Source organism: Monodelphis domestica, chromosome 7 (assembly GCF_027887165.1).
Source record: "Monodelphis domestica isolate mMonDom1 chromosome 7, mMonDom1.pri, whole genome shotgun sequence".
Classification (NCBI taxonomy): Eukaryota; Metazoa; Chordata; class Mammalia; order Didelphimorphia; family Didelphidae; genus Monodelphis; species Monodelphis domestica.
In genome coordinates this window covers 249,252,941-249,273,799 of record NC_077233.1, presented here as the reverse complement: position 1 = coordinate 249,273,799, position 20,859 = coordinate 249,252,941, and the positions used below count along the sequence as shown (strand labels likewise).

The 20,859-nt window shown below is 35.7% G+C and overlaps 1 protein-coding gene across 1 annotated transcript; it reads right to left on the bottom strand.

The window, feature by feature from the left end:
* Nucleotides 1-5,142: 5,142 nt before the first annotated feature.
* On the bottom strand, nt 5,143-5,868 carry TUSC1 (tumor suppressor candidate 1). The gene has a single exon (XM_056806312.1). The coding sequence runs from the start codon at nt 5,866-5,868 to the stop codon at nt 5,143-5,145; it is 726 nt and encodes a 241-aa protein (XP_056662290.1).
* Between the last annotated feature and the right edge of the window lie 14,991 nt (nt 5,869-20,859).

Sequence of the window (20,859 nt, the reverse complement as noted above, 5' to 3'; positions counted from 1 at the left end):
AGCATGCCTTTTAGTCAATAAAGCTTCATAAATTTTTAAGTCTGATCTTAGACTAAGTAAAAAAAAAAGGAAATAAAACTATCAAACCATAAAAATAGTCACAAAAAGTAGTAATCAAAACAATTAAAATTATAATAATCTAAAAAGAAAAAAAACATTGTTCACTAATGGCAGGTTCATGTAAACTGTTACAAACCAAGTTCACTTTAGTTTAGTTAACTTTTATAAACAATTTAAGAGGGGGCAGCTGGGTGATTCAGTGGAGAGTAAGGCCTAGAAATGGGAGGTCCTAGGTTCAAATATTGCCTCATATACTTCCTAGCTGTGTGATCCTAGGCAAGTCACTTAACCCGTTTTGCCTAGCCCTTACTGTTCTTCTGCCTTAGAACCAATATTGGTTCTAAGACAGAGGGTAAGGAGTTTAAAAAAAGGCAATTTAGAATTTAAAATGGTGGCATGAGAAAATATTTCCATATCCAAAAATATTTCTTTTTTCACTCATGTAAAATTATGCAAAGGGAATTTTAAAGTTGTTTCATAGATTCACTAGGATTAGAAAAAAATGGAATCAAATCTAAGTCCCATATTAAATGGTAAGTCACAAAAATGAAGCAAAGGATAACTCCAAGAACCTATATTTAGAATCAAAGTGTTAAATTTCCTCAGGGAAATAACTAACCTACTCCTTGGCAAGAAAGTCTTTGGTCTTTAACCTGGGTGTCTAGGCTGGAGGTTTAATGATTTGCTCAAAGTTATACTGATATTATCAAAAGTAGGATTCAAACCCAGGAGTTTTGATTTCAAATATAGCATTCCTTCCACTGTATCCAGGTTTTTACATATTTTCAGAGTACTTCCACAATATAATATGCAGTTAAGTATAGGATATTTGCATCAATGGAAAGAATCAAAGGCATCTCATCTAAACATTATAGTTTACTTTTAGAAATTTTAATGCTTATATTTGAATATGGATGTGTTTAAATATCCCAAAACTCACATCAAATAAACACCAGACTGTGAAGACTAAAAATAACTAGAGTAGAAATATAGTTTCTCCATTTTATTTACCTTTCTGCTCAACTTCTCTGTCAAACCATCCATGCTGCGAATAATATGCTCATGCTATGAAAACAAGTCAGGACAAAGTCAGAGGTGGATAAAATAAAACTACTCTCTTTAGTATTTCCATAATCTGTACACCTGATATATGAAAAGTATGAAGATTATTTTTAATGAGAAAAAGTATTTACAAGGCTTATTTTGTAAATAACTTTGGCAAAATCTTGCCAAATTCTTAATGAGATTCTCTAATTTACTTGAGCTGAGTCTTACCATGGAAGCAAAATTTCTATTTCGACACGTCATCAGAAAAAAAAAAAGGTTTTTGTGGCATATGCTATTATTTAATGAGTGTCTTATCATGGCAGAAACCATAGGCAATTAGCAAAGAAATATCCTATGATATTAGAATAAGGCTAATAAGTTTTCAAGTATATCCTAGAAAATAATGGACCAGAATTTGCTGGAAGTTTGTCCATAAGTATGAAGAAGAATGAGACAGATGAAACATAAGATCAGGAGTTCTGAGTTATAGTGGGTTAAACTAGTTAACAGTCTACATGATGTCAAAATCTGGTATTTGTGGCAGAGGCTGGCACATAAGAAAAGTGCCAGGCTGAAGAGTGTATGAAACTGATCACATCGATGGGAGAGGGGTCCCAGGAGTTTGGAATCTTGAGGAGAAGACTGTAGCTGGTAGAGGAGTTGATGGCTCTCAGTCTTGAGAAGCCAAAGAAAGTGGGAAAAGACTTTCTCTGGAGGGTTTGCCACTTTTCCTGCTGGTGACTGGAAATCTTTCCCCCCAACACTTCCCAAATGAAGGGACTTTCTGAAGAGAAATCTGAGCAGACTTTACCTCAGCTCCTGTTGCCCTGAGTCTAAACTGTGGCCAAGGGCCCAAACCCAGGGTGAGTCAACCTGACTTTCTCTCAGGAGGCTCAGGCTGCCAAGGCCTGAGTTCCCCCCAAACTTGAGGAGGGAGGAAAAGGGTTTAGATAGACAGGGACCCCTTTTTCCCACATTCCTTTCCCATTCTTCCCTGCCCATTATTCCTTTTGTATTACCTTATTGAGTTTACATTAAAAGTTATCTGTTCCCCAAGCTGAGTGTGAGTGAACAGATCAAGGGGAGACCCTTTGGTCTCAAGTAGTGGACAGGGAACAAGAGGGACAAGAGGGAATTGGGGAGAGCAGTTTTAGCTAAGGAGAGAAGGCAGAAGGAGGAAAATCTTCAAACCCCATCTCCTCTCTCTGAGCCAACCCCATTACATCTGCTGTCTCCCCTGAACTCCACTTTGAGAAGGGAGGTCTCCACTCTTTCCCCCTCTCAATTCTGAAAGTCTTTACCCCTCTATTGCAAATTAACACCCCTTTATAATACATATTTGGGAAGGGTACCAGACTAAGGAGGCCCCAAACTGCCTACATTCTAAAGAGTGGGCTAAAGCACTCATTCTGATCAGTGAGATCAGGCATGATATTTAGAAAAGTTAATCAATCTTACCAACTATTCTTTTTTGTGTTCCACACATATTATGGTTTTTAATAATATCCTTTATTTCCACTCACTGAGTTAATATAAAATTATAAAAATAAAAAGCATAAAAGTGTCATAACCTGCACTTATTAACTAGTTTTCAATATAAGATACTATAGATCTACTCATTTAACTCAAATTCCCATAGGCTACATTCCTTTAAAATCTTTTTTTTACACCATCTTAATATCGATATATTTTAATAATAAAACTAACACATTTAACCTATTTTAACAAACCTAAAAGTTTAGATTATACTTTAGTTTTTGGCATTCTTGGCATTTCTTTTTTTTCTTTTAAATGCTTTTCATGAACCATACTTGGCAGACTTCATAATTTACTTTTGGACACAATATTTCACAAAATGATTTTATTACCAGGTAAATAACCAGGTAGGTTTCCTACTAGCAACTACTATTACTTATACAATAAAAGTTTTTTGGAGACAGAAGTATCAGTATTTGGATGGCTATGTTTTTTTTTTTTAAGAATTGTTAAGTTTTGTTATATTTCATACCTGTCACAGTTTAACGTGTAAACTTTAACCTTAAATGAACTACTTAATACATTTCCCACCTGAATAAAAGTAATAAAAACAATTTGGAATTAACTTCATAACTATGAATAACATAATATTAGTGAGTCCCTGGGTAGAAGATGCCAGTTATATGAAATATTTGTAAGACCCTTAGAAAGTCATCAACATTAATTTATACTAGCTTGCAAAGCAATTTCAGTTTTTAAAAATTTATTTCTACAAGTCAAAATATGACTTTTCTCATTAGCATATAAATGGGGTTTATAACTTCTCTGATAGTGATTTAGGCCAACTCCCAAATTTTTGGATGACAAAACAGGCCCAGAAAGACTGATTTGTCCCAGTATTACACAGGTAGTCTCTATTACAACCCAATTTTTTAACAACAAATCTAGTTTTTTTTTTTTTTTTATCAACATAAGCTGCTTTTTCATATATATATGCCACTTATGGGCAAAATTTGTTCCTATTTTATTGTTATGAAACAGAAACTTCTAGCAGAAGGCTAGAACTTCAAATTAGTCTTATTGTTTCTATTCTCTGGACAATTTTAGTATTTGTTCAGAAAGGAAAAGTGATTTGAGGAAGACTAGTCAGAAAATGTTTTGAACTATATATATCAGACCATTATATACTAAAGGTATGTTCTCATGACGATAATTATAACATATAACATGTTATATGTTATAATTATCTTCATTATAAGATAACTATAACATATAACATACACACACATGTACTATCAAAACTTTGAGATACAGTAACACACTTTTCCCTCTGTCATCAGTCATCTACTCAGGAAATGATTTGATCTGTAATTAAATGTTCAACCACTCTTGTAGCCTACATTCTTACTCATGGAAACAAACAAAAATAAGTTACTGCTGCATATGCTATAAAAATGCATGTAGACAACCTGAATATTCATCAAGTGGCTTTCCTATATGTAGCTTCTCAAAAATATGCCATATATCTCACTAATGTAACTGTTCAATTATATGTTTTGATCAACTTATGACATCGTTAAAAGTTCTAAAAGTTCTTGAATAATAATAAAAAATAAACTATCAGCTGATAAAATGTTATAAAAATTTTTGACTTGAATATGATTTTTAAGCCATTATATTTTGAGAAAAAATATTTTACAAATAGTGCTAAAATTATAATCTAGAAATAATAGGCTGGAAACTTCTATTAGTGTAACAAAATTTTATTTCATTTAACTTGTTTTACTTTTTCAAAAATGCCATACAGGCAAAAATTTCAAAATGGAGGGCAAACTAATCAGTACCTAGCAGATACAAAGCTGGAACCAAAAAATAATGTAAGAATTAATGGATTACTTTCCATTAAAATGGTTTTATAAAGAAAACAATAGTTAGCTCTAAGTTTAAAAGACTTATTTAAACTTTGCCTAGATGTAAAAGAAATGGTGGAGCACTTGAGAAATATATCAATGAACCCATTCAAAAAATGATTATTTCAAGTCTCAAAGAAGTGAAGTAAGGCAAAATAGAGGTTCTTAACAAAACCAGGGAGGGGCAGGAAGTAGGGGATAGTTCAGTCATTAGGAGGCACTTTTTGGCATCCAGTTCTCTCATAGCTGGTTTTGTATTTGTTTGTTTTTGTTGTTTTTTAATTTCACCCAAATGCCACAAGCAGCATATGATGCTTCCACACAGAAAGCTGGCACTGGCACTGGCACATGGCTGAGGCCAAGTCTCTAGCCTGTGGCTCCTGCTCAGGCTTCCAGGCCTGGTTCCATCTATGACCAAAGGATGGAACCCGCCCTGACCCTGTGCTGGGGGTGGGAGAGGAGAGGGGAGACAGGACGCACCCATTTCACACAGCTCTCCTGGATTTCAGGGGAGACAGCCTTGTGTCTTTGCATTTGGATCATGCCAATTATGCGGGGCCTGTAAGAGGGGGTAGTAAATAAGGGGTGGGTCCCCCCTTCATCCTAGTCAGAAAAGCAGCCCCGCCTCCTGGTTTCTCAGGTCGCTCAGCTAGAGGAGGGGTGCGGGATCTGGAGCTCGGATCTCCAGCTGAAGCCGCTGTTCTTCCTCGTCGGCCTCTGCTTTCTGGGCCTGGGGCCGCCTGTGCTGCCATTGCTGTTCCTGGTGCAGCTGCAGCAGGGCCCGTCGGTACATGGCCTCCAGCCTCTCGAGGCGGGCCCTCAGAGCCCTGGGACTCCCGGGCTCGTCTGGGCCACCTCCTACTCTCCGTTCCTTCTTGTCGGCCCCGACAGCCCGAGCGTGGGCGCGGGCCTCTCGAGCGACTCCTTCCTCCTCCTCAGGGTTGGCCTCGAGGTGCTCCCCTCCCCCAGCCGCGGTTGGGGCGGCCTGCACGGAATCCCCGGACTGCTCCTCATCCTGACGCTGCAACGCCTGCCGGAAAAGGCTACGGTTCTCGCGCTTCAGCCGCCGGTTCTCGAGCCGCAGGCGCCCGTTCTCCTCGCGGAGCCGCGCGTTCTGCCGGTCTCTCTCATCCCGTGCGCGGATCGCCTCTTGGTGGCTTGCGGCCAGGTCCGCGAACCGTTCCTCCAGCTGCTGGCGGGCCCCGCCCGCGCGGCCTCGCCAACCACCACGGCAGCAGCAGCCGCCTCCACCAGCCCCTCCGAGTGCCCGGCCCGAACGCTCCTGCCCACGACCACAGCTACCCCCGCCATCGCCATCGCCGCCGTCGCCGCCGCAGCCCCAGCTCCTGGCGGCGGCACCACGCATGCGCCACATCGGTCCAGTCCCGGTCTGCCTCGCCCGCCAGCCCTATTAGTCGGCCCGCGCGCGGTAGCGCGTGCAGCCTCCGGACACCCGGAGAAAAGCAGCGGCTGCAGCCGCCGCCGCTGCCGCCGCTCGGGCGTTGGAGGAAGAGGTGGCGGCGGCTGTGGCTCCTGGCTTTTGTCCAGGGGAGGCCGGGGTTTGCTCGTTCTAAGGCGTGTCCCGTCTCATGTGGAGCGGCTACCCCCTTGGGCCGTATGCGAGTTTGGGGACCCGCTCCCGGGCAATACCCACCTGGTGTTGCCTGGAGATCCCCAGCCACACATCCCCCAGGCAGTGCTGCTGTTGGAGGCGGTGGCTGCCCTGGAAGGATTGGTTAAACCAGCCCGCCTAGGGAGTAAGGCCTTGGCTTTACAGGAAGCCCAGACAAGCGCTTGCAACTAAGTTGCAAACACCCGGGATAAACCAAGAACCAAAAAAAAAAATCTTAAAAAAACAAAACACATATTACTACTGTAGTATGGGCAGGCAGATTAGGAATATCATATGCAGGTTTCATTGCGGCTAGGTGGCGCAGTGAATAGAGTACAGACCCAGGAGTTAAGAAAAACTTCCTGAGATCTAGTCTGAACTCACACTAACTGACCCTGGTCAAGTCATTTATCCCTGTTTGCCTCAGTTTTCTCATCAGTAAAATGAGCTGGAGAAGGAAATTGCAAACTGGACCAGTACTTTTGCCAAACAACAACAACAAATGGGGTCACAAAAAATCAGACAGGATGGAAAACTCCTAACCCAAAACATCCAGGATGGTTTTCAATTGCCTTAAAGTTTGTTTACTATATTTTGAATGAACCTGGAATGCACCTCCTTAAGTTTGTGAGTTAGTTTGCTTTCAAAATGGTAAAGATCCCTAAGTTTCTAAACAAATGGCTTTCTTAAAAAAATCACTGGAAAATATAATTGTCACCACTAGAATTGTTCAGTAACTTGCCAGGCAGTTTGCCTTTATGACTGCAATCAGTCCCTAAGAAGTGATCATCTAAAAGTCAAGGTATTCCATGATTAAGCATCTACTAAAAGATCACAAGGAAACTATAAATAAAATAGAAACAGGGTAAATTATAAATAATGAAAAACATGGGATTTTAGTTGAAGCTTAAAGGAAAGAAAGGAGATAGAGAAAAAGAGGGAAAAAAATCCAGCCATATGTGACAACTAGGGAAAATCACATGATGTCAGAGATGAGTATTTTTAAGGGAAAACAATGAAGCTGCTGTCAGTGAATCATGGACAAGAATGAGATATAAAAAGAATGGAAAGATAGGCAATGAAAGGCTTTAAAAGCCGCACAAAAGATTTTCTATTTGAACCTGTAGGTAATGGGGTGCCACTGGAATTTATTGAATGGGGGGGATAGAGGAGTGGCTGTGGAAGGCAACTAGGATTTTGATCATATTAACTGTTATAGCTAGAGTCTAACCAGCACAGAAAAAGCTTACTTCACTGACACTGTATGTAAACCTTGAATCAAAGTTTTACTGAACTCCAACAGCAGACCCAGGTCCACTTTAAAGGATTCCTTGCTTCTCTGACTAAGCCCCAGAAAATATTGGAAAATGCTCTGAGACAACCCCAACCCACGTTCATACTTAACTCCCTTGTAAATTTGTATTTCATAAGATGAAAGAAGAAAAGTTATATTGAAAAGATGAAGGAAAATGGCAGAATCCTCCACTGGGACACCCTTATCCAAAGATTTAATAGATCATTAGTTACTTTTAATTTGAGCAGGCATGTTTTTTCTCTTCTGTTCCCTTGCCTTAACTTGCTTCCTCCTAAAATTTCAAATCAATCCCATTACTTGTCTCAGATACTACTCCTCATTAAACTTCTGTTATGAGGTTCTGGGCTGTAATATATTCTTTTTTTTTTTATTTTTCCAACCCATATCTTCTGTCTTAGAGTGTTAAGGACTGGCAATTGGGGTTAAGTTGACGTGTCCAGGGTCACACAGCTAAGAAGTGGCTTAAGATCACATTTGAATCAAGGACCTCCTATCTCTAGGCCTGACTCTTTCCCCACTGAGTCACCAAGCTGTCCTGCTGTCATACTTTCTTAAATGGTAGTACCCAGTATTTTTTTCAAACCAGGATGAAACCCTTTGAGGAGACTTTCTTTTTGGCTTTAATTACTGCTTTTACCAGTCAAATCAGCGTTTATTATCTTCTGTGTGTGGTGAACTTGAGATACAGATATAGATATAGACCTATAGATAGATACATATATGTAAAAGGAAAAAAACAAAAACAAAAAACTCAGCCTCTATTCTCAAAGAGCTCATAATTTAATAGAGATAAATAACATGCATGCAACTTTGTGAAAATAAGATCTATGCAGACTAAATTGGCAATAGTCTCTCAGTGAAGGCAAAGAGGACCAGAAAGGCTTCTTGATAAAAGTGGGACTAATTTTGTTGAAGACTAAGGAAATCAAAGAAGCTGGAAGACAGAAATGAGGAAGATGAAGATTCTGGGCAACGGGTACAGCCAGAAAAAAATACTAGAATACTTACTAAATGAGAATGTGAGGAGGCCAGTGTTACTAGATCACAGAGTTAAGTGAAGAGGAGGAAGCTGAAAGAATTCTGGGAAGGTAGAAAAGGGGCAGGTCATGAAGAGTTTTAAAAAGTCAAAAACAGAAGATTCCTGGAGGCAATAGGAAGCTGCTGAAGCTTACTGGATGGCAGTGATGTGGTCAGACCTGCTCTTCAGGAAGTTTGTTTTAAAAGCTGAGTGAAGGAAGGAAATTACAGAGAGAGAGAGAGAGAGTGTTTGGGAGGAAAGATGAGTTCAGCTTTAGAAATATTGAGTTTCAGATGGCTATCTAAGAAGATCTTTCATATTAAATAAAACATATTTCATTTGGCTTACAAAGCCCTTCCATTACATTCCAACCTTATTTACACTTTACATTTTACCACACTCCACATTATTTCTGGTAATACTGACTGGGGTCCTTACTGTTCTATGAACATGGCATTTCATCTCTAAAGGTATTTAATTTATTAATTTTTTTTTACCTTTCCTTATGCTTAAAATACTTTCCTTCCTCATTTTTTTCTTCTGTCTTCCCTGACTTCCTTCAAATAACAACTAAAATCCCACCTAATTATAGGAAGCCTTTCTCAAACCTAAATTCACTAAAATTTAGAAATAAATAGAATAAGAGAGCCTTTGCTCTCTTAATCATTCCCTATTTATCCTCTACCAAGCTTGTTTATATGTATTTGTTTGCTTGTTGTCTCCCCCATGAGATTGTGAACTCTTTGAGGGCAAGGAACTATCATTCATTCCTTTCATTTATTTACTATCCTCAAAACTTAGCACAGTATCTAGTAAATATTAGACACTTAACAGACGTTTATTGATTGATTTACTGACTATGGTACATCCAGTTTGAGATGTCTCATAGGAAATTGGAGATAGCCTCCACAGTTTTTTTCCTGCCTAGAACTTATCTTTGCAACCTATCCATAAAGATACAGTAAAGCTTCCTCCACTGAATCCAGTTCTCTTTGCCAGGATTTCTGTTGACTTCTGTCTCACAAAAATTTGCCTCAGGCAACAGGGCATTTGTTTCAAAGCTCCAAGAGAGTTCCTGACTGCAACATCATAGAAAAAATGGGTAGATTACAAATATTGACCTATTTTATTCCTCTGATGCTAATTTAGGGGATCCCCAGCCATAGGGTTTTCCCTGTTTGTTAATAAGCTAATAAATGTTCAAATTTCACCTGAAATAGCTCCTGGGAGATTTTTTTTTAAGAATCTTTAGGTAATTCTTTAGGCTTATTCAAATAACCCTAGGCTGTGAGCTATCTCTGTTATTTAACAGAAGCTTTTAAAGTGGAGGAGACAAGTAGACATGCTATATTTCTTCTACTCTTGGTCCTACATCCCTCCCAGAAAAAAAAAAGAAGATTCAATTGGGGGAATAAACCTAATCAAGCCTAATCTACAATTACCTGAAATAAAATAGTAATACTTAAATTTAAAAAAACTTTTTAAATTACATATAGAAACAATTTTTGACAACTGTTTTCTGAATATTACAATTTAGATTCTCTCCCACCCTCAGGTGGTAATCTGATAGTTTATACCAGTGTTTTCATGTAATACATGTTTCCAGATTGCTCATGTAATGACAGAAGATGCATATCACACATATAAGAAAAAAACTCATGAAGGAAATAAACTGGACTAGAAGATAGCATGTTTTGATCTGTATACAGTTTCTAATAGTTCTGTCTTTAACTATGGATAGCATTTTTCATCATGATTCCTTTATGAGTATCTTGGAAACTTTCTTTGCTGATAATCTAGTCCTTTACACAGTTGATCATCCAATAACATTTCTGTTAGTATATACATTGTTCTCCTGGTTCTCACTTCACTTTACATCAGTTCATATAATTCTTTCCAGATTTTTTCTGAACTTGTGGTTTGTCACTTTTTATGGCATAATAGTATTCCATTACAAGCCTATATTACAACTTGTTCAGCCATTCCACAATTGACAAACGAGGTACCTCCTCAGTTTCCACTCCTATGCCACTACAAAAAGGGAAGTGAAAAATATTTTCATAAGGGTAGGTTTTTCACCCCTTCTAATCTTGGTTGCATTGGTTTTATCTGTATAAAACCTTTTAAATTTGGTGTAATCAAAATGGTCCATTTTATTTTTCGTTATGTTCTCTGTGTTTTCTCTGGGCATGAATTATTTCCTTGTACATAAATATGACAGGCAAACATTTTGTCACCCTAATTTATTTATGATGTCATACTTTATTCTTAGATAAAATATCCACTTTGACTTTATCTTGGTGCATGATGTGAGATGTTGGGTCATACCTAATTTCTGCCATATTTTTTTTTCATTTTCCCACCAGTTTTTTTGTCAAATAGTGAGTTCTTTGGGTTTATTGAACATTAATTTATTATGTTTTAATTAGCTAACCTATTCCACTGGTTTCTTAACCAGTACTAGATTGTTTTGATGATTACCACTTTATAATATAATTTGAGATCCAATATGTCTAGGCCTCCTTCATATTTTTTCCTATTGATTCTCTTGATATTCTTGAATTTTGTTAATTCCTTTCTAGTTCAAGGAAATAATTTTTGGGTAATTTTATTGCTGTGACACTGAAGAGGTAAATTAATTTGAGTAAGAGTGTGATTTTTATTATGTTGACTTGGTCTAATGTTTTTCCATTTGTTTAGGTCTGATTCATTTGTGTGAAATGTGTTTTGTAATTATGTTCATATGGTTGCTGGGTTTGTTTTGGTTGGTATAACCCCAGGTATTATATATTGTCTACAGGTATTCTGATTATAATTTTCTTTTCATTTGTTATTGGATTTTGTCAGTGGTAAATAGAAATGTTGATGATTTATGTGGATTTACTTTGTATCCTGCAATTTTACTAAAGTTGTTTGTTATTTCTATTAGTCTTTGGTTGATTATGTGGGGTTCGTTATATATACTATCATATCATCTGCAAAGAGTGATAGTTTTGTTTTCTCATTGCCTATTCTAATTCCTTCAATTTCTTTTTTTGCTCTTATTGCTATAGCTAGTGTTTCTGGTATAGTATTAAATCCTAGTGATGATAATGAGCATCTGTGCTTAACTCCTAATCTTACTGGAAAGAGCTTTAGTTTATCCCTATTACAGCTAATGTTTGCCAATAGTTTTAGATAAATGCTATGTGTTACTTTTAGGAAAGCTCCATTTATTCAAATGTTTTCTACTGTTGTTTTTTTTTTTAATAAGAAATGGGTGTTGTATTTTGTCAAAGGCTTTTTCTGCATCTATTGAGACAATCATATGATTTATGTTGATTTTGTTATTGAAATGATCAATTATACTGATAGTTTTCCTAATACTGAATGATATATCCCAGCATTCCTGGGATTAATTAATTCCTGGAATTAAAACCCACTGGGTCATGGTATATGATCCTTGTGATATAATGCTATAATCCCCTTGATAACATATATATATATATATATATTTTTTTTTTTAATTTGCATCAGTATTCATTAGGGAAATTGGTCTATAGTTTTCTTTCTATTTTACCTCTTTATGATTTAGATATCAGTATTCTATTTGTATCATAAAAGGAATTTGGAAGGATTCCTTCTTCCTCTATTTTTCCAAATAGGTTATATAGTATGAAGGTTAATTGTTCTTTAAATGTTAGAATTCACTTATGAATCTGTATGAATACCAGCACCTTTTTCTTAGGGAATTTTTTGATAGTTTGTTCAATTTATTTTTCTGTGATGGGGTTTTTTTTATTCTGTTTCCTCTTTTATTAACATGAATAGTATATATTTTTGTAAATATTCATCTATTTCACTTAGATTGTCAGATTTATTGTCATATAGTTGGGCAAAATAACTTCCACTAATAACTTTAATTTCTTCTTCATTGGTTGTTATTTAGCCTTTTTTGACACTGGTAATTTGTCTTTCTTTTTTAAAAAATCAAGTTAACCAATGATTTATTTTATTTATTTTTTCATAGAAACAGCTCCTTTTATTATTTATTAGTTCCACAGTTTTCTTACTTTGTTTTATTAATCTCTCCTTTTATTTTCAGGATTTCCAAATTGCTCTTTCTTTGGAGATTTTTATTTTGTTCTTTTAGTTATTTTAGTTGTATATGCCATTTCATTGTTCTGCTCTCTCTCTGTTTTATTGATGTAAGCATTGAGATATATAAATTTCCCCCTAAGTAAAGCTTTGGCTGTCTCCCATAAATTTTGGTATGTTGTCCCTGCATTGTCATTTTTTAAAAATGAAATTGTCAATACATTTTATGATTTGTTCTTTGACCCATTCTTTCCTTAGAATAAGATCATTTAGTTTCAAATTAATTTATAGTCTTTCTGCTACCATTCATTAAATATAATTTTATTATATTATGGTCTGAAAGGGACACAATTGATATTTCTTTTTTTAAAACCCTTATGTTTTGTCTTAGAATCAATATTATGCATTGGTTCTAAGGCAGAAGAGTAGTAAGGGTTAGGCAATGGGGGTCAAATGACTTGCTCAGGCTTACACATTTAGGAAGTATCTGAGCCCAGATATGAACCCAGAACTTCCTGTCTCTGTGCCTGGCTCTCCAGCCACTGAACCACTCAGCTGCCTCTGCATTTGATATTTCTACTTTTCTACATTTGATTAAAAGATTGTTATTCCTTATCTTATGATACATTTTTGTGAAGGTGCCATGTACTGCTAAGAAAAACATGTATATTACTTTTTATTCCTATTGTTTTTACCAAAGGTTTATGATTTCAAATTTTTTAAAAGTTCTGTTTTTCTCCTTAACTTCTTTCTTATATATATATTTTGGTTAGATTTATCTACTTCTGAAAGGAGAAGGTTAAGATACCCCACTAGTACAATTTTACTATTTCCTTCTGTAGCTCAAGTAATTTCTCCTTTAGAAATTTGGAAGCTGTACCATTTGGGGCATATATGTTTAGTACTGATGTTATTTCAGTCTATAGTTTCATTTATCAAGATATAATTTCTTTTTCTCTTTTGATTTAGGTCAAGTTTTATCTTTGCTTTGTTATGATTGCTAAATGAACTTTTTTTTATTATTGTAACTGAGGCACAGTAGATTCTGGCCTACCCCTTATTTTTACTTTTTTGTTTATCTCCTTGCTTTAAATGTATTTATCGTAGACAAGTTATTGTGGGATTCTACTTCTTTAATCTACTCTGCTATCTGTTTTCCATTTTATGAATAAGTTCATCCCATTCACATTCACAGTTATAATGACTAATTATATATTTCTCCTTATACTCATCTCTGTCTCTCCTTTCAACCTTTCCTTGTTCATAGATGTTTTGTTTCCAACCACCACCTTCCCCAATATACCATCCTCTATGTACCTCCTCCCCTTCTCTTATCCCCCTTTCCTTTCTACTTCTCTATGGGGTAAGGTTAGTTTCTGTAGCTGACTAAGTGTGGATGTTATTCCTACTTTGAGCTAATTTTGATAAAAGTAAGATTCAAGCATTGTCCACCACATCCTATTATTCTCTACCCTATTAACTCTTATGTACCTCTTCATGAGACATAGTTTATCCTTGTCTGTTTCTCCTTTTCTCTTCTCCCTATGTCACTCTTTCCCATCCCTTGAATTGTTGTGCTTTATTTCTAAATATCTGCCCTTCCAATCTAGCTTAATCCTTTACTACTTTCTATGTATACTCCTTCTTATTGCCTTATTAGTGATAAAGCTCTTAAGTATTTTTGGTACCTTGAATAATTAAAGGACTTCAAGTATCTCACATATCATAGATATCTTAAGTATCTCAATCATCAACATCCGAGATTTAAACATACTCAATTCAACCTTATTGAAATCTTTAAATATTCATTTTGTCTTTTTAATGTTGAATAACAAATTTGCTCATCAAATTTTCTTTTCAGCTATAGATTTTTGGTCAGGAAAATCTGGAAGTCCTCTATTTCATTAAATATTATTTTCCCCCAGTGTATTAATCTTTTTGCCTTTTGGAATATCATATTATATGCCGTCTGGTCTGTCTTTTAATATAGAAGCTACTTGTGTCATGCTGACTGTGTCTCCATGATATTTGAATTGTTTCTTTCTGGCTTCTTATAGAACTATTTTTTCCCATTATTTTGATTTTGTCTGATTGTTTCCTGATGTCTCATGAATTTATCGGTTTCTATTTGCCCTATTCTAAATTTTAGGAATTATTTACTTCCTTGTGTTCTTGTGTTTCCTTTTCCATTTGGCTAATCCTACTCTTTAAGTAGTTATTTTCTTTAATTTTTGTTGTTGTTGTTCCATTTCCATTTAGTTCATTTCCAGTTTTTAGGAAGTTTTATTCTTTGGTGTATTTTTATGCCTCCATTTCTTTTTGACTTATTTTAATTTTAAAGAAGTTTATTTCTTCAGTGAATTTTTTCCTATCAATATTGTCTGTCTGTCAATTCTTTTATTATTTGATTTTTTTAAGTTCCTTTCAAGTTCTTCCAGGAGTTTATTTGGGCCTGATATCCTTTCATACTTTCCTTTGAGGCTTTACATATTTCCTTTTTGGCATTTTTTCTCTTCTGAGTTCTTATTTTGATCTTCCCTGTCACTAAAGTAATTTTCTAAAATTAGCTTTTATCTTTGTCTTTTGTTCATTTTTCTATTTATTTGTTTCCCTCGTTACCTTATCTATCTGTTGTTCTTCTTTTCTCTTCCTGGGGTAGATGTTTTTAGCTTGCAACATGGTCTTCTCTGTTAACAGTGACAAGCTTGACAGCCTTTGTTTCCCACAGTGAATTTCTTGGATTTCTTCTGGCTTTCTTTGGGGAGTCTTGCAGCTGTTTTGTCCAGCTAGATTCTGTTCCTCATGCTGCCAAATTTCCCCTGTTGTCTTATGGACAGGGCTGGCCCCTGCTCTGCTGCTCTGCTATTCCTCCCAATTGGCTTAAACTGGATGGGTTTCCGAATTTGCCACTTTGCTGCCTCAGGTACTCTGCCACCAAGTTGGTCTTGTGCCCTCTCTGCCTTGGCTCCCCATGCTGAATGGCTTAGGTTGAATTGGTTTCTTTCTCTGCTGAGTCACTGCCACAGACTACATTGTAATGTGTTTGGGCTAGTCCATGTTCTGTGGGTTCCCACTGAGCTACTCTCTCTTCTTGCCCCAGTGAGATGTATACATCCTGCTTCCTTTGTTTTGAGACATATTTTCTTTTTTATGTTTGTGTGTGTAGGGTTTGGGCAAGCATAATAGGTCCTGGCATGCAACTCAATAATAATGCTTTTGCAGATTGACTTAAGTACTACTTATACTATAATTTCCTATAATAAAATGCATCCCAAATTACAATGTGGGATATGAGTAATACATAGCCATCCTTCCTTGCTCCTTCCAACTCTAAATCAAACAAAAATTATTCTTGTATCCCACAACTGATACAGGGAGAAAATCTAATGCTTACTCAGTCTTTTATTCCAGAAAAAATATTAGAAGTTGTGGGGGAAAAAAGTTTAAGTTCATGAAGCCAGACCAAGTAAGGACCCTCAAGTTTTTTGATGCATTAATTGCACCATTTATTGATAATTAATATTCAGCCTATAGTTTCTTGTTGTCAGAAGTAGAGAAGTGGCAGAAGCCTAAAAAATCTTCTTTTACCACCCCCCTCCCTACCTTAGATAAACTAAAAGTTGTACACAGTTTGTTCAACTGATAAACTCACTCAATAAACACTTATTAAACATCTTAGTAAGAGGTGAATGAAGAAACTATGAAGTCATTGAATCTAAGACAGGAAAGATTTTGAAAAAGTAGGCAACTATGTCAAGAGTACCATGTCAAGAAGAACAAAAATCTTTAAAGCACTGTTGGATTTGTATATTAGTGTTCATTTGGAAAGCAATTTCAGTAAGAATAATAGTAGACGTGGTCAGATAGTAAGTGGCCATATTGTTAGTAGAGGCAATGAAGAGAATTAGAGATATTAGTATTAGAGCTCAGGTTCCACCTTGCTTGTTTTGTGTGGTCTTTATTTGTTTAGTAATTAAGCAAATTAGATTTGTAGAATTTGAATGTGGTTTGCCAGTCATCATTTAGGGGATATTAGGATGAGACAGGGAATAAAATGATGATAGGTAGGGTTTTAATACCTATAATTAGATGTGATAAGTGGGACAAATAAATTTTTGTTTATTTTTTTCTCAGTTAGTGTTGTTTATAGGAGTTTTGTTTGTTCTGTTTGAGGAATAATTGAAGTTATGTTTTGGTCATTATTTTAAGCTGGTAAGCACAGAATTGGGAGATAATTATTAGTAAAATGGTTAAAGATCATGTGGAAGTATGGCATTTTAGTGGCATTTTAGTTTTGAGGAGATACTATTTCTCATCTATACTTTAAAGTATTATGTTAATTTCCTCAAAAATGACTGCATTATGGAGGACCATTTTTCTAAGTATTTCAGTGTAGTTGTTTCTAGTATGATAGGTATGAAGCTGTGGTTAGATATGCAGATTTCTAAGCACTAGCTATAAAATACACCTGGTTGAGTTGATGTCAGGGTGACTTGGTTTAGTTGGCCAGGAATTGTGTCTGCTTTTAAGCCTAATGAAGGAACCCTTCATGCCTGTAGGACATCTGATGAGATTAATATACGAATTGGGAGTTCTACTGGCAGAACCACCCAGTTATCTACTTGTAGTAGTTGGAGTTGTCCTGGGTTAAGGTCTTAAGTCAGAATTATATACGAATCAAATATGAAGTCTTCGTAGTCAGTATATCCCTAACTTATAGGGAAAAAGAAGCATTAGATCTTTAGTCTTTTCAAGAAGTTTAGCTATAAGGGGTAACAGCTTGAAGAAAGCTGGGTTGATATGGAAGACACTGAATTACTGGTCATCTCAATTATTTCTGTATAAAAATGACTTATTGATTTAGTCTCCCAATCTATAGACATACTCTTAGGTGAAATCCCTCAGATAAGGCTTACTATTCTTTCCTCATAACTAAAAGGATGTCTGAAGGCCCACAGAGTTCTATTAATGACATTACCTCAAGGCCTCATTCATGTATGTACTCTCCAATTTCAATCACCAGGAATTAATGCCTCAGTACTATCTCCCCAGTAACATTTAACCCATTGATATCTCATTAACATTAACAATCAAGCAGCTTCATTTATCTTATCCAAAAGAATATTTACTGAATAAAAGGAATACAAACCCCAAAACATGCAGTATAGAAAACAGAATATACAAAAACATCCACCAGAAGTGAAGAACACTCCTTTTTACCACTTCCATCATTGTAAGAGTGGGCTCCTAATTAAAGTGATCTATTATTATCATTTTTAATTTTTAAAATTTACTTTTAATATTTTAAAAGAGTGTAGTTCCAAATTCTCTGCCTCTATTCTGCCCCTCCACCACCCACAGAGAAAATAAGCCTCATGTCACATGAAACATTTCCATATTAGTTGTAAAAAAGAAAAGAGCAAGAAACCTAAAGAAAGTGAAAAAAGGATGCCTTAATCTGTAATACAATTTCATTGGTTCTCTCCCTGCAGATGGATTATCATCTATCATTGTTCTGATCAGAGTAGCTAAGTCTTTTATAGGAAATCATTATTACAATATTGCTGTTAGTGTTTGCAGTGTTCTTCTGGTTCTACTTAGTTCACTTTGGATCTGTTCATATAACTCCTATTTTTCCACAGTCCCCCTAGTATTTGTCATTTTCATTTTCTGTCATATTACCCAATAAGAAAAGTATGAGGTATTTTCTCAGAGCTGTTTTAGTTTGCATTTCTCTAAACAATAATGATTTAGAATATTTTTCATGTGACTTGATAGCTTTAACTTCTTCTGAAAACTGTTCATATTTCTTTGGCCACTTTTCAATTGGAAAATGACTCCTATTTTTGTGCATTTGGATCAATTTCCTAAATATTTGAGAAATTAGTTCTTAATCAGAGAAAATTAGTATAATTCTTCTCTTCCATTTCCTGTTTTCCTTCTAATTTTGACTGCTTTGGCTTTGTGCAAAAACTTGTTAATTTCATGTAATCAGAATTACCCATTTTATTTTTCATGATCCTCTCTATATCTTGTTTGGTCAGAAACTAAAACTCTTCCCTTATCCATGTATCTGTTAGGTAAAAATTGCCATGTTCCCTTAATTACTTAGATCAACCTTCAGTTCTAAATCATGTGACATGAGAGAATAGTCAGTGTCTAGTTGCTGTCAAACTATTTTCCAGTTTAGAGAGCAATTTTTTTTTGCCAAATTGTGAGTTCTTACTCTACGAGCTTGACTTTTGGGGTTTATCAAACACTAGATAACTATAGTTATTTATTACTATTGATCCACTGATTGATTCCTCAGCTAGTACCACATTGGTAATTCATTATTGCTTTGTAATATGGTTTGAAATGTTACTGGTAGGCCACTTTCCTTCATGTTTTTTCATTGATTCCTTTGATATTTTCAATCTTTTTTTTTTCTTCTGGATGAATACTATGTTTATTATTTTCCTCCATAAAGTAATGCTTTGGAAGTTTGATTATTATGGCACTGAATAAGGAAATTAATTTAGGTAGAATTTTCATTTTTATTATGTTTGCTTGGCCTATGAGCAATTCAAATTTTTCCAGGTGTTTAGATGTCTTTATTTTTGTGAAGTGTTTTGTAATTGTGTCTATATAATTCTTTTGGCAGGTAGATTCCCAAGTATATTGTAATTTTTGCAGTTATTTTAAATGGAATTATTTCTCTCTCTTTTCCTTCTGGGTTTTCTTAGTAGCATATGGAAATGTTAATAGTTTATGTGGGTTTATTTTCTATTCTGTAAACCTTAAAATTCCTTAGACTTATAAATGTTGGAAATTTCACCATTGGGAAATTTCATACTTGAAAAATTCCCTATTGATAGTGGGTCTTGGCTATTGGAATGTGAACCCCATTGGCATGAGAGTTTCCTCCTCCTCCCTTCTTAAGATTACTTTAGGACAGAAACCTTTTGCTGAACAATGGAAAGGACTTTGACCTATGCTTAAGCATAGAACAGGAATTTCTTTGAGTCATGATTGATTTTAGAATTGATACAATGGAGATACTTGGAATCAATCTCCACCCTACTCAGTCCTAACAGGATTTAGGAAGGGCTGCAGTATAGATCAAAATTTAATTATTCCAATCTCTACCCTACTCTGGTTAACAGGATTTAGGAAGGGCTGTAGCAAAGGATCAAAGATTTAATTATTTGAAAATATGACCTTCAACAGACATGTGCAAAGCCAGAGACCTCTGGGCGGTCCTGGGTTAAGCTAGAGCCTCCATTGGCACAGGGAAATTGATGGACAGTGATTGGTAGATGTGAGAACCGAGGGGAGGAAACTTGGATGGTTTCCTTAAAGAGAGAGGGGTCTGAAGACTCAGGAGGGTGGGGGTTGAGGAGTTTGTCTGAGTGGTTGGAGTGTGCTCTGAGAAGCTTGCTCTGAAGGAAGCTGAAGGTGGGGGCCTTTGAAACTGTTTCTCCATTTTGGTCACGTGAGTAATAGGGACTGATCTCTTTTCTTTGCCCAGCTATCTAAGGGCTTGGGCCTTTTGGCCCAGCCTAAACAGAAGGGGTATTTAAGCCCTATTCCCTTCTCTCCCTTTTCTCTCTCTCTATCTCTAATTCCTTTCTTCCTCCTGTTGTAATTAAACTCCATAAAAGATTGACTGCTGACTTGAGTTTTCATTTAGGAATTACATAGCTGAATTCCTTGGTGACCTTAAATTAATATATATCAGTCTTTTTAAAGTGATTTCCTTGTCACAATTCTGAAAATTTACTAAAGTTAATTGTTTCAACTAGTATTTTAGTTGATTCTCTAGGATTGTCTAAGTATACCATTATATTTGGCAAAGAGTGATATTTCTATTTAATTATTTCCTTTTCTCAATTTCTTTTTATTATTTTATTTCCATAGTTAGCATTTATAGTATAATATTGAATTATGGTGGTGATAATGCACATCCTTGATTTACCCCTAACCTTAATAGGAAGGCTTCTAGCTTATCCCAATATAGACAATCCTGGCTCTTGGTTTTATGTACTACTTATTTTATGAAAGGTTCCATTTATTCTTGCTTTCTACTGTTTTTAATCACAATAAATGTTGTATCTTGTCAAGAGTATTTTTAATCTATTGCATAATCATATGATTTTTCTTGTTTTTGTTATTGATAGGGTTGATCGTGTTTATAGTTTTACTGGTATAAATCTTACCTGGTCATAGTGTATAAGCTTCATGATATGTTGCTGTAATTTCCTCACTAATATATTATTTAAAACTTTTGCATCAATATTCATTAGGGAAATTGGTCTATAGTTTGTTGCTTTTTTTCTCTCTGCCTTTGCTCTTTCTGGTTTAG